This window comes from Haliotis rufescens, unplaced genomic scaffold (genome assembly GCF_023055435.1).
Source record: "Haliotis rufescens isolate VD_foot unplaced genomic scaffold, xgHalRufe1.0.p SCAF_2, whole genome shotgun sequence".
Taxonomy (NCBI): Eukaryota; Metazoa; Mollusca; class Gastropoda; order Lepetellida; family Haliotidae; genus Haliotis; species Haliotis rufescens.
The window spans coordinates 66,185,629-66,207,051 of record NW_025963890.1 but is presented as its reverse complement, the minus strand read 5'-3'; the positions used below and the strand labels follow the sequence as shown (position 1 = coordinate 66,207,051).

The 21,423-nt window shown below is 38.6% G+C and overlaps 1 protein-coding gene, 2 long non-coding RNA genes and 1 other non-coding gene across 10 annotated transcripts in view; 2 read left to right on the top strand and 2 right to left on the bottom strand.

The window, feature by feature from the left end:
* Nucleotides 1–2,817: 2,817 nt before the first annotated feature.
* LOC124134550 lies at nucleotides 2,818–4,012 on the bottom strand. Its single transcript, XR_006861112.2, has 2 exons — nucleotides 3,731–4,012; nucleotides 2,818–2,996 (listed from the first exon to the last, which is right to left on the bottom strand). It is a non-coding gene; the product is annotated as an uncharacterized LOC124134550 (long non-coding RNA).
* A 2,366-nt stretch (nucleotides 4,013–6,378) lies between these two features.
* Nucleotides 6,379–6,452, top strand: Trnat-agu. The gene has a single exon. It is a non-coding gene; the product is annotated as a tRNA-Thr (tRNA).
* A 1,317-nt stretch (nucleotides 6,453–7,769) lies between these two features.
* Nucleotides 7,770–21,422, bottom strand: LOC124134548 (multiple epidermal growth factor-like domains protein 10). Of its 6 annotated transcripts, none has more exons than XM_046499440.2 (5): nucleotides 21,341–21,422; nucleotides 11,801–11,884; nucleotides 10,663–11,178; nucleotides 10,110–10,242; nucleotides 7,770–9,260 (listed from the first exon to the last, which is right to left on the bottom strand). In XM_046499440.2, exons 2-5 carry the CDS (start codon nucleotides 11,877–11,879, stop codon nucleotides 9,149–9,151), a joined length of 840 nt encoding a protein of 279 aa, XP_046355396.1. In that variant the 5' UTR covers nucleotides 11,880–11,884; nucleotides 21,341–21,422; the 3' UTR covers nucleotides 7,770–9,148. The 6 variants fall into 6 exon arrangements, with proteins under 6 accessions (XP_046355396.1, XP_046355393.1, XP_046355395.1 ...); XM_046499437.2 differs by lacking the exon at nucleotides 21,341–21,422 and adding an exon at nucleotides 18,594–18,618; XM_046499439.2 differs by lacking the exon at nucleotides 21,341–21,422 and adding an exon at nucleotides 16,077–16,263.
* Nucleotides 12,684–21,423, top strand: part of LOC124134551 — a 37,969-nt gene continuing 29,229 nt past the window's right edge. Inside the window, exons 1-2 of one of the 2 annotated variants that reach the window (XR_006861116.2) lie at nucleotides 12,684–13,019; nucleotides 13,427–13,483. This is a non-coding gene — a long non-coding RNA (uncharacterized LOC124134551). The remainder of the gene's footprint in view (nucleotides 13,020–13,426; nucleotides 13,484–21,423) is intronic. The other variant, XR_006861113.2, reaches the window with a different exon arrangement.

The following is a 21,423-nucleotide window of genomic DNA, read 5'->3' as shown; positions in this document are numbered from 1 at the left end:
ATTTTAGAACTTTATAATGATCCTTCAACTGGCCAATACGACATCGTCTTTTGTTGGTTGCATAAAATGAAAAACAATGGCTGCTGCTGCAAAAGCAGCACTCAACAAATCTATGACACCACTTTTTATCCCATACAGTGATTACAAAACTGTGATTAGATATTACATCCGACATCTCATGTAAAAGAAGTGGGACACCCACGTAGGTATTAATAAGTTACATGAAATCAAACCAAATATCGGTTACACATACTTGGATTGTCAGCCCTGATTTGAAGAGGTCATTTTATGACGATGTTGTATTGGCCACAGCAGATATACATTGCATTGCCTGTCCAACAGATTTCAACAGAGCTCGCGATAAGCTGCTTATTTGCATGTAAATATTTATCAAGAGCCCTCTAGATGTTTTATACAATAGTTAGTTATTGTATAATGGCAGTATGTATAGTAAGCAGTTAAACCCTCTTTCTGCTCTCCCTGCTGTGCGCGCACTTACATGTCTGTTCTTGAATACAACTGAATAAACATAATTCTTCCATGACATAGAAGACTGTTTGATTCTGATTGGTTGAAAAAAGGTTTCCTTTTTGCAACGGAAACGCCTTTTAAATAAATTAAACCTTTTCACACAAAACAGGTGCGTCTGAATACACCGATAACCTATTTATCGATTCATAAGAAAATAGGTGCCGATCAATCACCCATGGGAACTGTAAAACATATCGATATTATTTATATTACACACTAGGCCTCTAATACAAGCCAGGTCACTTATACACGTGAAATTAATAGACGGCCTCGCGTCTAATAGAGGAAATAGGGTTGTTTTATTTCGTAACTTTTCGGCGACGATATGATGTTCGGGGCAGTAATCCTGGCTATTTAAATGATGGGATTACAAGACTTTACCAAGGCAAATATTTGGCATACAAATGAAATGTTTATGACTTTGTTAGGGACATGTTCGATGGTGAACAGACTCGGCAATTTCATTGAAACATCCATCAATGAAAGTAAAATATAACATTATAAAAAAGTGTTTAAAAATAGTCAACACATGACAACGTGTTGTTTGCAAACTTTTTTGAGATCGATATTCATTGCCATCTCTGTCAACCACCACCGTAAGGATTTGAAAGCCCATAAGAAAACACTCCTCCCTTCGAAAGGCCATGAAAAGAATGTCCCGATATCACTGAACACACAGCACAGGGATTTCATCATAACAACTTATCAAACTTGGTAAAATTAATTTCAGAACACGCACAATTAAACAAATCATACACGAACTACTGTTTCTGGGCCACAACTATCACATCAATGTTTATTTACACCCTGACGTTGAATACTTAAAATCTTGAAATTGACAGATCAAATCAGATTCCTCCTGTCCAAATAGCCCGCTTGTCTGCAGCCAGAAAGGCGTCTGTTCAGTCACACTCCAGATCCATTGGTATACATATTGTACAAGCAGGCGCATTCCCAGTAAATCTACAGGTTAATGTTGAACCACATCATAGATCAAGGTTGTCATCCTGCTTCGTGTTACTTCTCTGAGGCACGGAGAATGTAAACAACAACATTGGCAGCCATTGACAGTTGTGAGGTGTGAGTAACCGTGATCCAGTTCTGCCACATCCCCGTTCAGGGTGGAGAGGCATGTCATGTATTTTGAACTTGTATTATTTACCGGGGGCAATTGCTAACTAACTAATAAGGCTTAGACATTTAAAATACTTAGAAGAATGTTGATTAAAAACGTTTGTTAGAGATAAGCATATCCTCTACAAAGGGAAATATATTCCATTTCCAAGAAATGACTTGATGAGTCCAAAGAGTGCGAAGCAGGTTGCGATGAAATTATAACATATATGTTTGGGCTACGTTAAGAGTGTTATTTGTCAACTGACCACTTATTTTGAACTCGACTATGGGTATGAACTTTAGTAATATTTGTTGCATATACAACTACCTGTTATCCCTTTTCAGAATGTTCTGAGATAGAGAACCTTTGTACCCTGTGCAATTACGCGCTGCTAATGCGCTCGGTTCCAAATTAAAATAAGAGGTATCTAATCTACAGGATGACAACATAACATTTCAAAACACTGTTGGTTTATGTCCTAATTGATTCAAGATATCGTGGGGCGGTCGGGTAGCCTAGTGGTTAACGCATTCGCTCGTCACGCCGAAGACCCGGGTTCGATTCCCGACATGGGTACAATGTGTGAAGCCCATTTTTTAGTGTTCCCCGCCGTGATATTGCTGGAATATTGCTAAAATCGGTGTAAAACTAGACTCACTCACTCACTCACTCACTTAAAGACACCGTTGTGTCATCACTGGCCATTATTCCGATCAAACACACAGAAGGAATTGCGTTATAATCGTGAAATCGTGTTGTGGCCATATACATGATGTAACAATATCAACTACGCTGTGGCAAGTCAGTATATTAGGTGAGTGAGTGAGTGAGTTAGTGTGTGAGTTGGGTTTAACGCCGCTTTTAACAGTATTCCAGTCACATCACGGCGTGTCAGCTTAATGTGGGAGGAAAGCCCGAAGTGATGCAGGTCTCAGACGTTTACTACTTCGGTGAAACCCGCGAGCACGGGTATGGTGCTGACAAACCTAGAAACATAATCGGGGCGAAACGGGATTCGAACCCACAATCATAGGTTTCTGGCGTGCCTAAGGGAAGAAACTCTGCACAGCGAATCGCGGCGCCTTAGACGACTTGGCCACCCGTGCCCCCCCAGTAAATTAAGAAACAGCGGGTCTGTGACCTTTCGAGGATGGAAAAAACAACTTGAGGACGTTTTCAAACAGGTTTCTTCATTAATGATGAATTTTACGGTACAGGATATACATCAGTAATTATGGATGCATTACAACCCATCACTTTTGAATTTGGGGAGCCGATTAGACTCTCCGTGTCTGGGGAGTTTCCTAACAGAACCCAATTCTTTTTCTGTGGCATCGTCACTTTCACCCTGTAAAAAAGTATATGATTACACACTTTAAAGAATAAAAAAATTAAATTACCCAATCACAAGATTCAACATTATATTCTTATTAACCTCGGAATCATCTGGGGATGCCACTGCTGTAATGGCTGAAGACAGCTTGGACGCTTTTCATTCATTTGACAACGTGTAGATGCAAATAGATTTTCTTTATTATTTGTGATTTTTAAAGCCAGTGCAGTTGTGATAATAAATAACTATAGTAATGAACGACAAAACATACCTGTACATGTATATCATTCTCTCACTTTCAGAACAGCGAGTGAATGAATGTTGTTTTCCTCAGCTGTCGACAACATTACAATTATTTCATAGCACATAATTAACGCATCTGAAATGAAAATGATGTGTGGGGCATATCCCGTACTAGAATCCCCAGTTGGGAAGTGAGTGTGAGTGAATATGGTTTTACGCCGATTTTAGCAATATTCCAGCAATATTACGGCGGGGGACACCAGAAATTGGCTTCACACATTGTACCCATGTTGGGAATCGAACCCCGGTCTTCCGCGTGACGAGCGAACGCTTTAACAACTAGACTACCCGACCGCCCCTCCCCAGTTGGGGTCTTTCCAAAGGGTCATTAGGTATCACCTGCTACTGGCAAACTGAATGAATTTAATCCAGAAATTGTGTGATCTAATGAATGCAAATTAATTGTGATGTTTCTACTGTTCGTTGTATAGCCAGTATAGAATAACCTGGAGATTGTGAAACTGATGACAATAAAAGTAATTACTGCAGATAATACAGCAACGCTAGTGGAGACCTGTGAGGGGAATGACCAACTGTCAACATGGGGTGTTGACGTCATTGCGGGGTGTTGATGTAACTCTGAAACATATTTTATAGTACACCCAAATTGCATGTGTTGAAATGCATGTTGATACATGATGATGTGTACTTTATGTTATGTATTACAAGAGTAGAGGAGGTCGGGTAGCCTTGTGGTTAAAGCGTTCTCTCGTCACACCGAAGACCCGGGTTCGATTCCCAAAATGGGTACAATGCGTGAAGCCCCCGCCGTGATATTGCCGGAATATTGCTAAAAACGTCGCAAAACCAAACTCACTCACTCACTCTTACAAAACTAAACAATAATGAACAAAGAACTACGGATTGCAAAATATTTTTGATATGTGTGTTTATATTGTTTATGAATATACATTAAATCGATTTTATGTGAAACCCCTCACCTGCTTTGTGAATGCTGTGAGTCTTGTTAATGTCACTACCATGTGTCAGGCTTAATGTGATTTTGTGTTTCATCGGCAATAGGTCTGCATCAACAGAAGTGTTAGGCAAACATACTCCACTGTTTTTGTCACATCGGGAACAGGCATATGGACACCGCTGTAAGCATCCAGGTCCGTAGAAACCATCCCTGCATTGCCCCACACAGTCTCCAGTGTATCTCTCACACTCCCGACAAGGATACTTACATCTAGTACTGCACGTTAACCCCCTCCACCCCTCCACACAGCCCTCCGTACAGTTGACGGCTCTACCATTGGCCAGGAGGGCACACCTTCCATTCAAACAGTGTCCTCGGCAGCTCCGTGTACAGTCAGACCCATAGAAGCCGCTGTCACAGTAGGTACATTCCTCGGGACATTGGTCCTCGGGACAGTAGTTCACACAGCCATCCTTCAAGAGTCGGCGAGTTCTATACACGCACTTGGTGTCACCTTCAAAATACGATAGTATTATGATTGAAACTATCTATATGTCCAAAACTGGGACAACAATTTGGTATAACTACATGTAACATATTTTGACAAACAAAGTTATTTGAGAGAGAAATGAGTTCGGCCTAAACAACACTTTACATACATGTGTTTACAATAGGGTGTTGATTGCAGTTTCAGATATCGTTGTTGTTTATTTCTTTAATGTACCCAAATAGCAACACTAGATTCACGTGTAATGATATCTGGACACCATGAATGTTAAACAGCTACCCCATCCCTGACTTTTTTCGACATGGTCTTGACATGTTATAGGAGAGTGGATACAAGGTGGTGTAGATGTCTTAGATTCCCCACAGATGCCGAAATCTCTGCCAAAACTCATAACTCATGATATGTTTTTTTTAATGAATATTCATCGTTTTTGAAAAAATATGCTTTCGTGTTTAAACGACGCATAGAATGCAACACGTTAATGTTAACCATTAAATCGTTTCAGCAAAACGGTTGGGTATCGTTTACAAGAGATGATCGACAGTGTAGGGGAGACAACTCTAGCCGAGATTAGCTGCTCTGCACCACGTGTGGGTTGGACGTCCCGGCGAGATCTGTGAAGAACGAAGTCTTGGACACAACAAGAGGCTAAAGGGAAAGTGTGTTATGAAACAGAGAATTCCCTTTGTTTGTCTTCTACCCTTCATGGCGGAGTTACGGTGACATAGCGGCTTGGGAGTTTTGAGACGCATCTCTAGTGTGTCACTCAGTGTTACATATTATAGCTTGCTAGGCTTCACTTTACTGAACATGACTTTCAGGAAGTCTACAAAAGACTTATATGCAGAAGCCTTGATTTACGGCAGCTAAGTTTCGAATGTTAGCAAGAGTTAATTTGTGTTCATACTTACAGAAATCATATGGTAAATGATGACGGATTCAGTACACATATTACTAGCTAGGAAACCATTTAGAAAGTTAAACTCAACTCAACGAAATAGTGGGAAATTTAAATAACAGCTCCATCTACTGGCGACCTAGTTCCGAACCATAGACAAACACTCAGCCTATGAATACATTTCTTTAAAATAATTGTATTTTATTTTGTTCAAGAGAAGCTTTCCTCGTCTGGAATCAAGGAAACTAGACTTGCTTTAGGTTGATCAAGACGAGCCAAGGCTTTTCGTAAATTTAAAAAAACAATAATTGGGGAATATATGTATATATATTCCACAGTCATGGCAGGGCTATCAAAACCACAGAATCGGTATTGTACGCAGGAACAGCCTTGTGGCAATGTTGGCAATACTCTAAATAGCAAAATAATCACTGAAACTTTCAAAATTCACATGAGCGTTATGACAGTTTTATAATATGTTTTCCGAATAAAATATATTTGCTTAATGACAGAAAAGAAATTAATCGATCTCTTGACAAATAGTAAGCATTTGTCAAATTAAATTAGTAAATTCACAATAAGTATTCTAATACGTGGATCACTACCTGTATGGAGTGAGTGTTCTGCATACATTACAATGTGAAAGTGTTTATGAGCGGATATCGTGTCACGTGACTAGAGGCGAATGTCACGTGGAAGTATTGACAGTTCTCTGTTTGTAAGGGTGACAATCAGAACGGCAGTAGACAGCTCCCTTGTCGAACGTCGCGGCTCTATAGCTCAGTTGGTTAGAGCGTCTGGCTAGTAAGCAGAAGGTCGAGGGTTCGACTCCCCCTGGAGCCTTTTGGCATTTTTCATTAAAACAAAACCACATTTTGCAGACACATTTATTGTGTAACACATGCATGATTTTATTATACTGAAACGGTAACAAGCTAAAATTGACTACAGCATGTAGTTTAATATGGTAAATTGTATGAAATGTAGAGAGTTGAATGAGGAAAAGTGAATATATACTACTGGCACCTTTCTTTATACCAGGCACGGGTGGTAGCCTAGTGGTTAAAGCGTTCGCTCGTCAGGCCGAAGACCCGGGTTCCTTTCCCACATTGGTACAATGTGTGAAGACTGTTTCTGTTGTTCCCCGTGGTGATGGTGATGGAAAATTGTTAAAAGCGGCGCAAAACAATACTCAGTAGCGATTAATATTGTAATCATTAAAAGGAGTAATATGTTCTTCAAACCCTCCATACTGTTGCAAATATCGCGCAAATTTCATGAAGGTTGGTGTAGATTAACAAAGGAGTACCGTTTTGAGTGAGTGAGTTGTGTTTAACGCCGCTTTTAACAGTTTTCCAGTTATATCACGGCGTGTCAGCTTAATGTGGGAGGAAAGCCCGAAGTGATGCAGGTCTCAGACGTTTACCACTTCGGTGAAACCCACGAGCACGGGTATGGTGCTGACAAACCTAGAAACATAATTGGGGCAAACCGGGATTCGAACCCACAATCATAGGTTTCTGGCGTGCCCAAGGGACGCAACTCTGCACAGCGAATCGCGGCGCCTTAGACGACTGGGCCACCCGTGCCCCCGTACCGTTTTGAACAAACGCCCGGGCGTATATTCCTTTAAGACACTCTTTATCACCGACGTTTAATCACAAACTAATAATGGGGAGAATTCTGTGCATAAAAACTACCCAGCGTTAACTTCCGGCGTTTAATCGAGACCTTGACCTTTATTCGACATGGACTTGACAAGTTATAGGTGAGTGGATACAAGGTGATGTTTTTACACAAGAGTTTAAATGAGATAATAAACATGATATTAATATTGTATGTTTGTGTATAAATGTCATGCTCTCCCACTCTGTCAAACCTGTATGTATACCAAAGAGGTTGTTGTCCATACTGTTGTCCATGTTGTCATCTTACGTCTAAAGGCCTATCAAAGTTGATACTCTAATTATTGTAAAGGGTCTGCAAAAACGGGAATACATAACAAGCTTGAAAACTAATTGGCTTAAAAACAACAAAAAATTGGACGGGATCAAGTTATATATGAGGACACGACACGGACACACAGAGAACAAAATACATACAATTCTTTATCTGTTCAAGTATGCACTGCAAACAGTTTGTTCTGTCTAGCGTCTTTTCCGTTTATTATCTTGGCGGCAGAGCAACTGGGACCTCTTGTGCCTAAAAAATGCTTCTTCAGTGCTACGTTTTGTTTTAGTCTGGATAAGCCAGGTTCCGGAAAATCCAACATTGTGGACGCATATATTCAAAGAATGATAATCAACAACAGGAGAGACATTCAGAATGACAGGTACTATGATAAGATATCACCAAGCGTAACCACCCGAAGCAATTTACTCGCCTCTTATGATCAGTTGGATGATTCAATGACCTACTCGAACTCGGGCCACCGCCGGGGCATTCATCAATAAACTCTTCAAACAAAGGAATCTGTCACACACAGCACAGGTATCGATTGTTGAAGAATGCTTTGCCTACCTTTATATCTTTATCTCTAGTTCTACAGAATTTACATGTCTAGAATATAAAAACAAACCCCAAAATACATCTTCTAGGAGACTGTATACTGTTTTGTCATTTACTGTTCAATAGCATTATGTATTTTCAACCAAAGAAAACAAACCGCAGCGAATGTCAACAAACGGAAATGTTAAACTGCCTTAGCCTTTAATTTAACTCTCATCAGTTTCTTAAATCAAAGTCAACTGACAGAAAGGTTTAGACAAATTATGATGTACTGTTTCAGTAAAATAATTAAAGAAAAATAACCCGTTATATGGAGATCAATTAATATTTAAATTGTGTTGTCAATAAACGATGACGTATTACACCATCTTCAACAACACATTCTAAACATTATTCATTCGCATTACTTTCTTTGTTAGCTGGTATCATAAAAGGGAGGCAACTCTACCCTTTCTCCTGACTTTAAATATAAATATCCGGTCATTCTACTCCTTGACGTAAAAATAGGCATGACGAATTTCAAAAATCCAATATTCTAACAACACTGCGTAATTACCTAGCGTAGCCTTTTCAGGCTGCGCACACGTATGTCTTAAGAGGCGACTAACGGTATCGGGTGGTCAGGCTCGCTGTCTTGGTTGATGCATGTCATCGTATCCTAATCGTATCCCGTCTTTCTTTATGACGTCACTGCACACTTGTATCCTAGCACCCATAAGGTCCCTTTTCTCCTGGTGGGTCACATGTTTTAATGGTTATTGATACGTTTGAGGATCACTTGCTCCCTTGTGAATGAAAGAACTTCACCTAGTGGTAGTTTTCCACAGTTTTTCAAAAGTCTTTGAGTAGTTGTTAAATCATTGAAATACATTTTTACTTCCATTTTTAGAAGCAAGTTATTATTGAACATTTAACTTTTTGAAAGCAGTTATTTAAAACCTGTCACGCCCTACTGACTTTCAATACACTTTTGGTGCACGATATTGTACTCGCGTATGTGTCTGTTTCATCCTATGTCAGTTAATACAGATTCACGAAAATACATTACTTATAATAACGTTGACTTTCTCATTGAGGAGCCGATTAGACTCTTCACGCTTCTCAACTGCTCCCGTCTTCGATTGCATTCTTGTTGCTTTCATCCTGAAAAATAGAGCATGATTATTTTCATCATCCGTCTCACAAGCTACACCCATTGTATGTTTAGCTTCAATATCATCTTGGAATGTCACGAAACACAAGCTAAAACACAAAGATGACATGAATATGTATATTGTAAAATCAGTCATTTTGTAAATTGACTGAAATATCAGGCAGAATATTTGACGAAATATTATATATATATATTATATAATATGCAACATTATGGACTCCGAATAACTAGATCCAAGTGGTACATGATAACATTCTAGGGAACCGCAAGAGGACAACAGTTGGTCAACTTGAGACATTCAAGGAAACCGCAGGAGGACAACAGTTGGTCAACTTGAGACATTCTAGGGAACCGCAAGAGGACAACAGTTGGTCAACTTGAGACATTCTAGGGAACCGCAAGAGGACAACAGTTGGTCAACTTGAGACATTCTAGGGAACCGCAAGAGGACAACAGTTGGTCAACTTGAGACATTCTAGGGAACCGCAAGAGGACAACAGCTGGTCAACCCTGGCGACAAAGACACAGTGACTGTTCCCATTCCTTTAGCAGACCGCGGAAAAGGTGAACCTCGAAACATCATGGCTGTCATCCTGGGCAGGAAAGATGATGACTCATACCGTTTAACAGTCTGTGCTGATGAGATTTACAAATTGTCTGATGTTACACATTGACTCCAGCATGATTGTATGTTAATTAATTTCATTTGACTCTGCGTGTGTTTGTATTTCTTTTTCTAACAGAGTTGTTCTCATCATGTATGTGATATGTTGAACGCAATGAAAGGAAGTTATTGATAGTTATCGCTGCATAGCCAGTATTGTGTGATGAAGACATACCTGGTGATGGCGATGCTGACGATAATGAAAGTAATTACTGCAGATAATACAGCAACGCCAGTGAGGAAATATGGGGATATTGACCATCTGTCACCAAGGGGTCTTGACGTCATTGCAGAGTGTTGATGTAACTCTAAAACAGAAAAAAACCCATTGTACTCACACATTGCTTTTGTTGAAATTTAGTATGTTGATACACGTTGATGTGGACCAATGCTTGCTGTAAAAGGCGACTATGCTTGTCGTAAGCGGCGACTAAGGGGATCGGGTGGGCAGGTGATGCATGTCATCGTGTCCCAATTACGTGGATCGATGCTCATGATGTCAATCACTGGATTGTCTGGTCCAGACTCGATCATTTACAGACCGCTGTCATATAGCTGGAATATTACTGAGTGCGGCGTTAAACAATCAACCAGTTATGTATTACAAACGTAAACAATGAGGAACAAGGAACTGTGGATTAAAAAATATTTTTTGATATGTGTGTGTTAAACTATTTTTATCATTTTTAACTTTTAATCAGTTTGGAGGGTTCGTGAAAGCCCCTTACCCGCTTTGTGACTGCTGTGTGTCTTGTTCACGTGACTGCTGTGAGTCTTGTTAATGTCACTACCATTTGTCAGGCTTAATGTCATTTTGTGTTTTATCGGCGATAGGTCTGCATCAGCAGAAGTGTTAGGCAAACATACTCCACTATTTTTGTCACATCGGGAACAGGTATATGGACATCGCTGTAAGCATCCAGGTCCGTAGAAACCATCCCTGCATTGTCCCACACAATCACCAGTGTATCTCCCACACTCCCGACAAGGATACTTACATCTGGTACTACACGTTAACCCCCGCCACCCCTCCACACAGCCCTCCGTACAGTTGACGGCTCTACCATTGGCCAGGAGGGCACACCTTCCATTCAAACAGTGTCCTCTGCAGCTCCGTGTACAGTCAGACCCATAGAAGCCGCTGTCACAGTAGGTACATTCCTCGGGACATTGGTCCTCGGGACAGTAGTTCACACAGCCATCCTTCAAGAGTCGGCGAGTTTTGTACACGCATGTGGTGTCACCTGCAAATACGACAGCACATACACATCAAAATACGACATGGTGGAAGCTATTTTTATCAACTTGACTTTTGATCAATAATGAACTTAGTGCTGGTAAGACCCATGAAGATCCGGCTTAGAATAGGTCTTCAGCAACCCATTATTGCCGTAAAAAGCGACCTTGCTTGTCGTAAGAGGCGACTAACGGGTTCGGGTGGACAGACCACCGTCATATGGCTGAAATATTGCTGAGCGCGGTGTCAAACAACAAACATAAACCAACAACTAGTACTGGTAAATGTAAAATGTTGTGAAGGACAAAGATATTACAGACAGAAATGCAGTCTGCCTAATCAAAACTTTGAAATATCCTTACATAGAGTGAGCTGTAGTTTCAAATACCTTCCAATAAATATCCAAGCGTTGATCATCGTTTTTCACATGGAAAATAAGCGAAATAGATAATTTATTGCAATTGGAGTATTTCCACGGGCAAATGTTTAAGAAAGGAAAAGCGAAGAAACGATGGTCCTCATACCATAACTCAAACAAGCTATCAACAAGCTAATCTTGTGCTTATGGGTGTGAATAAAAAGTTTCCAGTGATTGACATTGTTCACGTTAAAGGCGTTAACTAACTTACCTTGGTGTATCAGGAGAAAAACATACGCAACAAACAGAAATGTTGTTGGTAACAAACCCTCGTGTCCATCCCAATTCATTTTGTCTGGAGAAAAGAAATAATTGTATGAATAAGTATTAAACCACCCGACCATGATAACTTCTTAGCTGGGGATTAGCATGCGTTGGCAATTTGTGTTTGTGTTTAGGGTTTTGATGTGTGCTTGGGAGCTGGGATTTGGGGCTGGGATAGAGGCATGGGGTTCTGTTTTGGGCTGAGTTTGGGCGTTAATGGTCAAGGGAATATATGTGCCATATGTCAGGATATGTTGCCAGAACAATGCTCCACCTGGAATAGCTACTTAAAATAATTACTTGTGGTATAAATGGTATTCAAAGCAAGAAAAGTGTTAAAACTTTGATAAAAAAAATAACAGTTCACAATATGTCTTACCTTAATATAACGCGTGACCATAATCATTATATATAGATTCATATGATGAAGTATGCATATTTTCCCTGCAAAATAGGAAGTACAGTTTGCGCATGTACAGGATTACGTGGACACGTGTCAGATTCCCGGGAGAGGTAGATTTCTCCGAAACGGGTGACCTAGTTATTTTTCAAATTCATGTCGGGCACAGCGTTACCTTATACCTGCAGTCATATCAGCATGTATCATAGGCCAGTGTTAAATCACTGACAATGAGTCTTGTAATCGTATGTAAGTGTATTCTATCGTTGCACCCATTATAATATAGGCTGTTGTATCAGCGAGTGAATTCGAAACCATAGCACAAGAGAATGACATGCCCCAAACAAAAGAAACATAAATGTTGTTGTTGAGAATAGCCACTGACGTATGACCTACACAGTAACAGAGGACATGTATCTCTCAAACATTACGTTATTAGTAATTATACATTGTGTCATAGATTACAGACAGGTTGTGAGGTATTCGTCAACAAAGAAGAAATATTAACATGACTTGTAATATTCAGTAAACATATATTTAATCCAAGTTTTTTCAGCAGTGTGGCTGCTGGTCACAATGGGGGTTCCCTCATATACTAAAATGTACAAAAGTTGATGAGTTATCACATGGAGGCCACTCCTTGTCCCTTGGCTATTACAGGGACCCTATCAGGGAGGACAACAGACGCGGCTTGATTCGTGAGGTAAATGCATTACAGTTGGAGCGCAAGGATACATGCTGTTGTTCCTGGGATCTGACATACAAAGTAAGAAAATCCTACAATGTCTTGGAGAACACTATATCCAATATATATATATAAAATCCTTCCCATGTAATTGAAAAGGGAAGTGGAATACAAATTGTACGGTGTACTCATTCTGAAAACTACAGGCCTGGATCCATTTTAGCAGTTCCGCATAACGTGTTTTGTTAAATGTGTGTGAACAAATCTATATTTTCTTTCAGATAACACAGTAAGTCTAATAAAATATATGAAAACTTGGAAAAGCTTCTGTTTTACAGAAGTCATTATTTTAAATTCGGTATTTGCTGTGAATAACTTCCTTGTTGAACCGTTACCTATCTCGAAGGGATATATCTCCGCAGTGACTGCGCAATACCGTCTGTTGTGACGTCACTGTATTGTGTCTGTATTTATTTTCACTGTCACAGTGTGACGTGCGACTCATAGCGGACGGCACGTGGGAAATACTGTATCAGCGGCTTTAGGTATGTTTAAAACATTGACAAGTTTGTATAATATGTAATATATGAGCTGATATTTTCATGAAGTGCATATACATGTTATGGTGGATAATTATAACATTTTGAAAGTTACTATTAATTCTCTAGCTTTAGTGTTAATGCTTTTAATGTGGATTTTACTCAGATATCGATGTTAAAGGTTTGAAAGAGTATTGACAACTCAATGGTGCGATTGAGTTTGTACAATTCCTTAAGAGCAATATCGGCCCAAGTAGCCTATATTGTGGGATACTAAAATTTGTCTTCTTTCGAAGGCAGTTTAAGCGTTCGGAATCATACGTCCTCTGTGAATATTGATTCACTGTTTGCTTATGCGACATATTTGGATATTATTCTTATATAGCGACAACAAGTAGGTTTGTTTGAAATACAGACAACTCGTAGTTGGGAAAACCCGTGTCTATATTTAGATGTTGGAACAGAGTTTTTCAACCATTATAGTTTACACATTATACCTATGTAGCGATCATATGGTGGCAATACCGACGGGCGTTAAGGGTATGTTTGTGATCACTTAGTATACGTTTCCAGGTGATTAACACCATTCACAACATTCTCTGTAATAAAGCATTTCCAATTCTTTGCTGTACTTAATTCTAGTTTGAATATAGTTTCGATTATTTTGAATATGAGATTACTACATCCTAAATAGCAAAGAACAATGAATAACAGACGTGGTTTATTTCACGGCAACTTGTTGACCTCACAAATTGGACGAGGTTATTATTTAGAGGGAACTGTTGTTCCTCATAGATGTAGCTGGGCTAAGCTGATAAACGCAGTGCCCGAACGATCGCACCCAAAAGTGGGAGAGATATGACATTCGGTATATGCATAAGGAGAAAAGGTACAGATAATCGACGTAAGGGTTGTGAGAATATGCGGGAACTTAACCCACCTTTTCGTAAAATGGACTGTCCGAAATTACCGAGGTCGGATTCTATTCAGGCAGTCAGCATTAATTTATCTAAATGCATGTAAATATTTTTAACGCTTGTACGTTTTAACTTCTTAAAGAGGTTGTAAATATTATTGATATCACATATCAGAAATAATCGACTCGTGATCGTTCTTTATCACGCAATACAACACTGCAGGGAAAATAATTCACTCGGGGCTGCGGCGCTCGTGGTTGATTCTCCGTGCAGTGTTTAATTGTACGATAAACAACTCTCACTCATCGTTTATTTCTCATGTAATCAACGAACTTCCAACTTATATTTATTTATTATGTATAATTTATAGTTCAATTGTACGACAAGTTCAGACGTATCTCCCTTCTAGTCTGACAACATAAACACTCTATATTATTTAACCCTTTGGTTTTAGGTCTGTTAATTGTAATTGACGAATCATTGATCATACCATTGCCTTATAAAGAAGTACATCCTGTTTGCTCATCGATAAAATGTAAAAAAGAATATCTCAGCTGCTTTGTAGATACAAAACTTTATGCCATCCTGATTGAAAATGAATATAGCGTTGTTGGTTTAGTTCTCAAGCGCACATCATCCTTATGACAGAAGCACGAAGGTGGCTTTTGTTTGTAAAGCTTCAATCTCTCGCTTGTCTTTGGAATTCTCCGAGGCGATTTCCACATATTATTTGAATGTTTTTTCCGCAATTGCTTTGAATATTATATTTCTATATATATATAATATTATATTTTTTTCTGATTTTGTAATATGGTTGCGTAAATTCTTTGTATTCTCCATGAATGATCAGTGCTCGTTGTTCCGTGACATATTGTTACAGAACACCATCCTAACTATATTCAGTGATATTCACATAACAACTGCTATATGAATATGACTATCAAAACACTATTAAGAAAATTAAAATGCTATACTTAGTGTTTTTTTGAAGTCACGACACACATTAATGATTGATAACAGTTGCTCATAAGCTAATGTATAAAAAAAACAATCCTGTATGTTGTCAAAGGTTTATTTGTAAACATGACATTCAAAGTTTTGTTTTATTGTTGCTTGGTCGCCTCTGGGGACCTATTCTAAACCGAAATCTCCACTGGGGATAAAAAAATGAATTGAAGAATAACAACGCAAGTTTTTGGTGTAATAATACACTTCGTTTTAATACATTCCTGTTTTAGAATTGTATAGTTATAATTTACATATTGATCTTTATGTGTTTGATATGTAAGTGCATTTACGTGAAATTGGATTTTATCAGAAATAATATTTAATAACCTTAATAACGCATTACTATATTTTGCATCAATACCAGTAATAGCTGTACAATGTGCAGGTCATCTTAGAAAGAGGTTCTCGGTATCTTTCCCTGACTGCAACCTTGGCCTACTTACATATGATTATTCATGTGTTGTCCAGGAGGCCGAGACCAAGACACCTATCTTACAGTCTTTTATTTATGTGATCATCGCTTAATGACTGAAACAACGTTTTTTCTCGCTCACGATTTACTTGGCTGTTACTTATAGCAAAATACATAAACCAAACAAAAGCTCACATACATGTACGATGTAGGCCTTCATCTGACGCTTGGTATAAAAGAAAATAACCATACGATGTCTTACCTTTATTGGGTCCAGTAATACTGTGGCAGACATTTAGATGGCTTAATATGAGTATTACTATTGCACAAGCGACAATAATAAATTGGTTTGGCAGCCGTTATATTGAGCGCTTGCAGCCTTAAAATGTTTGTTATTATGAACCAATACAGCCGCACTGATCACAATCATGGACCTCATTCGCCGGCACGCCCCGTACTGATATTGCGCAACAGAGGGACACTTGTCCCTAGGCGTCCTATCTTATCCTGACTGATATTTACAACCTTCTCCTATGACATATTATTTTTTCGATATACAAAGTCATCGTTTACTTGGAAGCTTGAACTATAGCATAAGTGTCGTAAACATTTAAATCATTAGACTGAAAACAGTTGATTTCAAATGGCCAACGGTTCAAAACGTTAAGATTTATACGAGATGTAGAAGAATAAATTTGATTTCATACTTCGTCATTGATTCAAGTCGACGAGGACATACGCTGTGCTTTCGCATTGTATTAATGCGCGTTAAAGGTAATTGAGAATGCTGTATTATCACCACAAAGAGTATTGTTTCTGTCGTTTATTCTCTATCGAATAAGTAGGTATACAATATTATTTATGTTTCAAATAAAATAACGTAAATTGCTGTGAGAAAGGCTTTTTTCTGATTCTGTTCAAGCGCAGTACTAGAGAGAGAGGATTTAGAGTTTAGGTTATATAGTAAGAGAGAGAGAGAGAGAGACGATTTAGAGTTTAGGTTATATAGTATTTCAACCCGCAGAGTCAGTTTGGAATTGTTGCACTGAGTAATGAGATGATAATGCATTCACAGAAACACCAGATGTTCTATCCTTTGTGTAGTTACTTGATACATGTTGGTTTAATCTTAAGCTATTACATAAGTGCAAATCTACCAGAATCCAGGATGTACATATGGACCGAAACGTCGCCATTACAGTATAACACTGAGGTTGTTATCCATACGTTTTTGTCTACTCTGTGTAGTTTTTGACTGATCTTAGTCTGAGGACCACAGTGGCATTAAATCAGACTGAAAGTAGTTCCAGCTTAAAGTGTCCCTTCATTCAGTGAAATATCAATTTGACACTTTCAGACAAATATAGTATTTCATCTCTAAAACAATAGAGATATTGCATTTTCCTCCAGTAAAATAGAATATGTAACTGTTTCCTGTTACATACGCCGTGTGATATACACCTTAAATCACATGGGCCAAATTGTATTAACTTCTTAGCAGATGTGTGGAACGGTTATATGAACGGAAGTTTGTGAACGCAATGAAACCTTTAAAAAATCCCTTCATTTTCGAAATATTTTCTAATTTTACAAGGTAATGACAGGTTCCTTTTCGAATATCATAACCATTTTAATAACTATGCTTACCAGAATGAAAAATCAGGAGGATAAGTTATAACACATAAATAAAAAACATCAACCCCAGAGAATAATCAATCTCGGTTATTTGCCGAAACAGATTCACTTGAGAGTAACAGGCAAAATCAATGATGACGCCGTGTGTTCGCGGAAAGGGTAATCAGGTCCTACTCTACCGGTACTACCCGCCACCCCCACAATTTACCACAACACATGTATATTGCTGCTCACAATCCCTGTTGCCCTTTTATGTTGCCTGAGAAAGATAATACTAAAGGTGTAAAAGTAATTGACTGGAAACTTTAAATTGCATGGTATGAAATGGTGATCATTTTAGTGTACGATGCTATTTGAAATGACATGATGAATAATGCATGAATGTTTTGGGTTTATTTTGTAAATATTGTGCATATTTGTACCGAGGAGGAACATACGGTACACATCAAAATAGGGAATTGCATCGGACTTCAGTTTGGTCACAGAAACGTTAAATTCGGAAATCCCCTTACATGTCGTTTTGAAAGCTTCACGAAGGCCTTGAGCCTGAAACCCTGATCAAACATGATCAAACAACTTAGAAACATTTGAAATCATCGTAGATGATGCATCACAACCGGCACATATATGAGAATTCTGTATATTTGCTTTCACGCATAAATGCCCACCTTATAGTTCAGTTAACAAATCGAATCATGAGTTGACTGAAATAATTATAGTTGTGAAGAGGGTCTACAAATCTAACTTAATTATAACCACATTACGCCACACCATTATTCCTTGATGACAATACAGCCTGATGCTTGCCGTTGTTATGTATAGATTCAAAGGGACCTGCACGTATTCGATGACGCCTTTGTTGCGTTGTGTATTTCCGAGAAGAGACTTGGTTCTGAATAATGGATGACCCACCTATTCGAGAAGCTCCACGTTATTATAGCGTTAGCTGCTGAACGTATATAGTACTACGTTTTACTCAAAAGGATGAATCCCGGTTCAAGTCTTAAATATTTGAAACGTTATTCTGTTCTTTTGAGTCAATGAATGATAACAGCAGACAGACATTAGCATACTCATTATTGGGGTAAACGCGGATTTAACATCACAATACTCCAAAGGGTACGATACCAAGAAGGCGACTTACCTCGTGACATGAAAATAGGTTCACGCTACTTGTACAGGTGTGTATATAATATACAGCAGATGTTACACAATATTCCACCGTCGGAAAGTGAGATGTTATACCTCTATGTCTGGCTGGATCTATATTTATCCCATTCCCGAAGAATGGTCCTTTCCCGAAGAATGACGCCATCAGCTAGTTATGCATGGTAAATGATGCATAAATGTCTTATTTGTTGTCGTGTATTAAGCATGAAACACGCATAAGTCAAAGTCGTTGTCATGAAAACTCGAAAAATACATTTTTTTTAAAATCCCAAACTATCAAAAGGCACCAGTTCACCACTAGACCTATCTATGTGTCAGGTATGGTTAAGATATATCTTATGTTTTTTAGTTCTGTTCCGGAAACGAAACGTGACGGAAGATCGGACAGACAGCACCCAATCCTATATCACCCTTCCACTTCGTGACAGGTGATAATAAGCGACTATAAACAATGTTTACTGAATAATATTGATGAAGTCTAGATTTCTATCTGTATATATACGGTATTACTAGGCGTTAAGTGGTAGATGAAATCACACTTTTTCATGCAGGGTTACTCGCTCACTTTCGTGTTGGGGATTTTTGACCAGACTGGAAGGAAAACCTGCAGTCTTGTGACTTTGCCAAGTACGTATTGACAGCTTTTCCAGGATAAGGGTGGTCTGTCAAAAAACCCACAAACAATCAAATCTATTAAGCAATTTGATCTCAGTCGTTTGATAGGGTGAACTCGACACGGAGAATAACCTAAACGTAACACACGCATAAGAAAATCACTTGTTATTCATTTCTAAATCATAGAAATAAGGTGGACATTCATACTTTTCAGTTTTAATCGGTAATATCACATTTAAAATGTAAGTCAAGTGAAGATACTTGGGAAAACGTGTATAAATATTATGACCATGTGTATTAATAACAATATCCGTATCTTACAGTTTGGATTTTTCTTCAGAGAAATCAAATATTGCATTTGTCAGTTTACCTGCAATAGGACCCTTGTTTTTTCATTGATATGAACAATCTCTTTATTCCACGTTGTGATCGGAGAAACATTTATTTAATGGAGTATTTATAGCACGAAGTGGGTATCCAGATATAAAATCGACTTATGGTTTGGTATAAGTATTTATTTTACCTGGAATCTTTTTTGAAAGACAGAAATAAAGGTTATATTGAACACAAGAACACAACATGAAGCCAATTACGTGACGAGGAGTTCATATTTTTGGTCACCTCGCATTGGTCTTGCTGGTACTTTTCTGATAATAACTATAACGCAAAAAGGGTTTATTGACGATCAAATACAGTTGCATTGGTCTGCACAGCACTTCTAATGTGACAAATTACAGTGCAGAATTGAAGACGTTGCTCTCGTGACCTTCATGAACTGTCTCACTTGTTAAACATCTCAGCTATTAGTTCATTTGGGTTGAACGTCGAGGGTCGAGGGTTTCACCAGAGTCTTTTGCATGTCTGATCAATTAAACATTTAAGTAAATCGAGGTGTGTTAGTGAAAATACTGACATACAGGGATAAACATAACTTTGTAACATTAATGCTGGAATATGTCTGAACAGGTTTAAGACTAGAATATTGAAGATATGAAGTCCAACCGTACAAGACATCGTCTGTATTTTCGTCATCCCACATAGATTAAGTACATGATTTAAGATGATTGGTACGCTTCACGAACACCTCGTGTCACCACAATTTGGTAGTGTTTATGACATACTCGGAATCCTACAATCAACTCTGCTTTTGGCTGATATCATTTCATGATTTTAGGAAGGGATTAAGATGATTTTATCCAAGACGTATGAAAGAGTGAACGCATTTGATTTATCTCACTGCTATGGTTTATTATTAACCAGTCTATCTAGCAAACCCTGCTTAACGTACAATACTTGTTAACATACCAGTAGATGGCGATACTGAAAGCAGTGAAGACAATAACTGCTTCTGTCACACACAAAAACGCATTGGAAAAAAACCCGGGGAAGGTGAACCAGTGTCACTCCGTGAAACATGTTGATGTTCCCCCCTAGATTATGCTTTCCCCAATGATAACATTGTATATTGTGAAGCAAGCTACCTGTTCACACGTTTTTGTACATGAATAGGCTCACTGGATGGGTAGTCAATCTCACATTGTTGTCACAGGCTTGTTGTCCACATTGGTAGACCGACCAATTTGGAGTTGATCGCGCACATTTTGATTTGTTGCATGGGGTGTGTGTCATTTCATGGGCACATAGATGTGCGACCATCCTTTATAAATATTATAATTAATGATCAGCATTGCAGTTGTTTTTTGTCTGGTTGGTGAACGCCGCACTCAGCAATATTCCAGCTATATGACGGCGGTCTTAAAATAATCGAGTCTGAACCAGGCAAGCCAGTGATTGACATCATGAGCATTGATCTACGCATCAACCTAGTCAGCGAGCCTGATCACTTGTCGCCTCTTACGACAGTCACCGTTGTGTTTTACGACAAGCATAGGTTGCTGAAGGCCTTTTCTAACTCGGGTACACCTTACACAGCTTCAGCAATGGGGGCAATAATATATTTGCCCTGTTTTAGTTTCGTCAGCCATTACAAGTTTAAGCTGACATTGTTGATAACTTGAGTTGATTACGACATATATGTGTTTGATATTGTGGAAATAGGATGTGTTTGATGGCAGTATGAATGATCAGAGATTTAAATGTACCTACTTTACTGTTACACAAAGCTGGCTTGGACCTTTTCATCCAACATTTTAAGATTTCAAAATGGAAAGCGCAACGTAAAAGCCGTT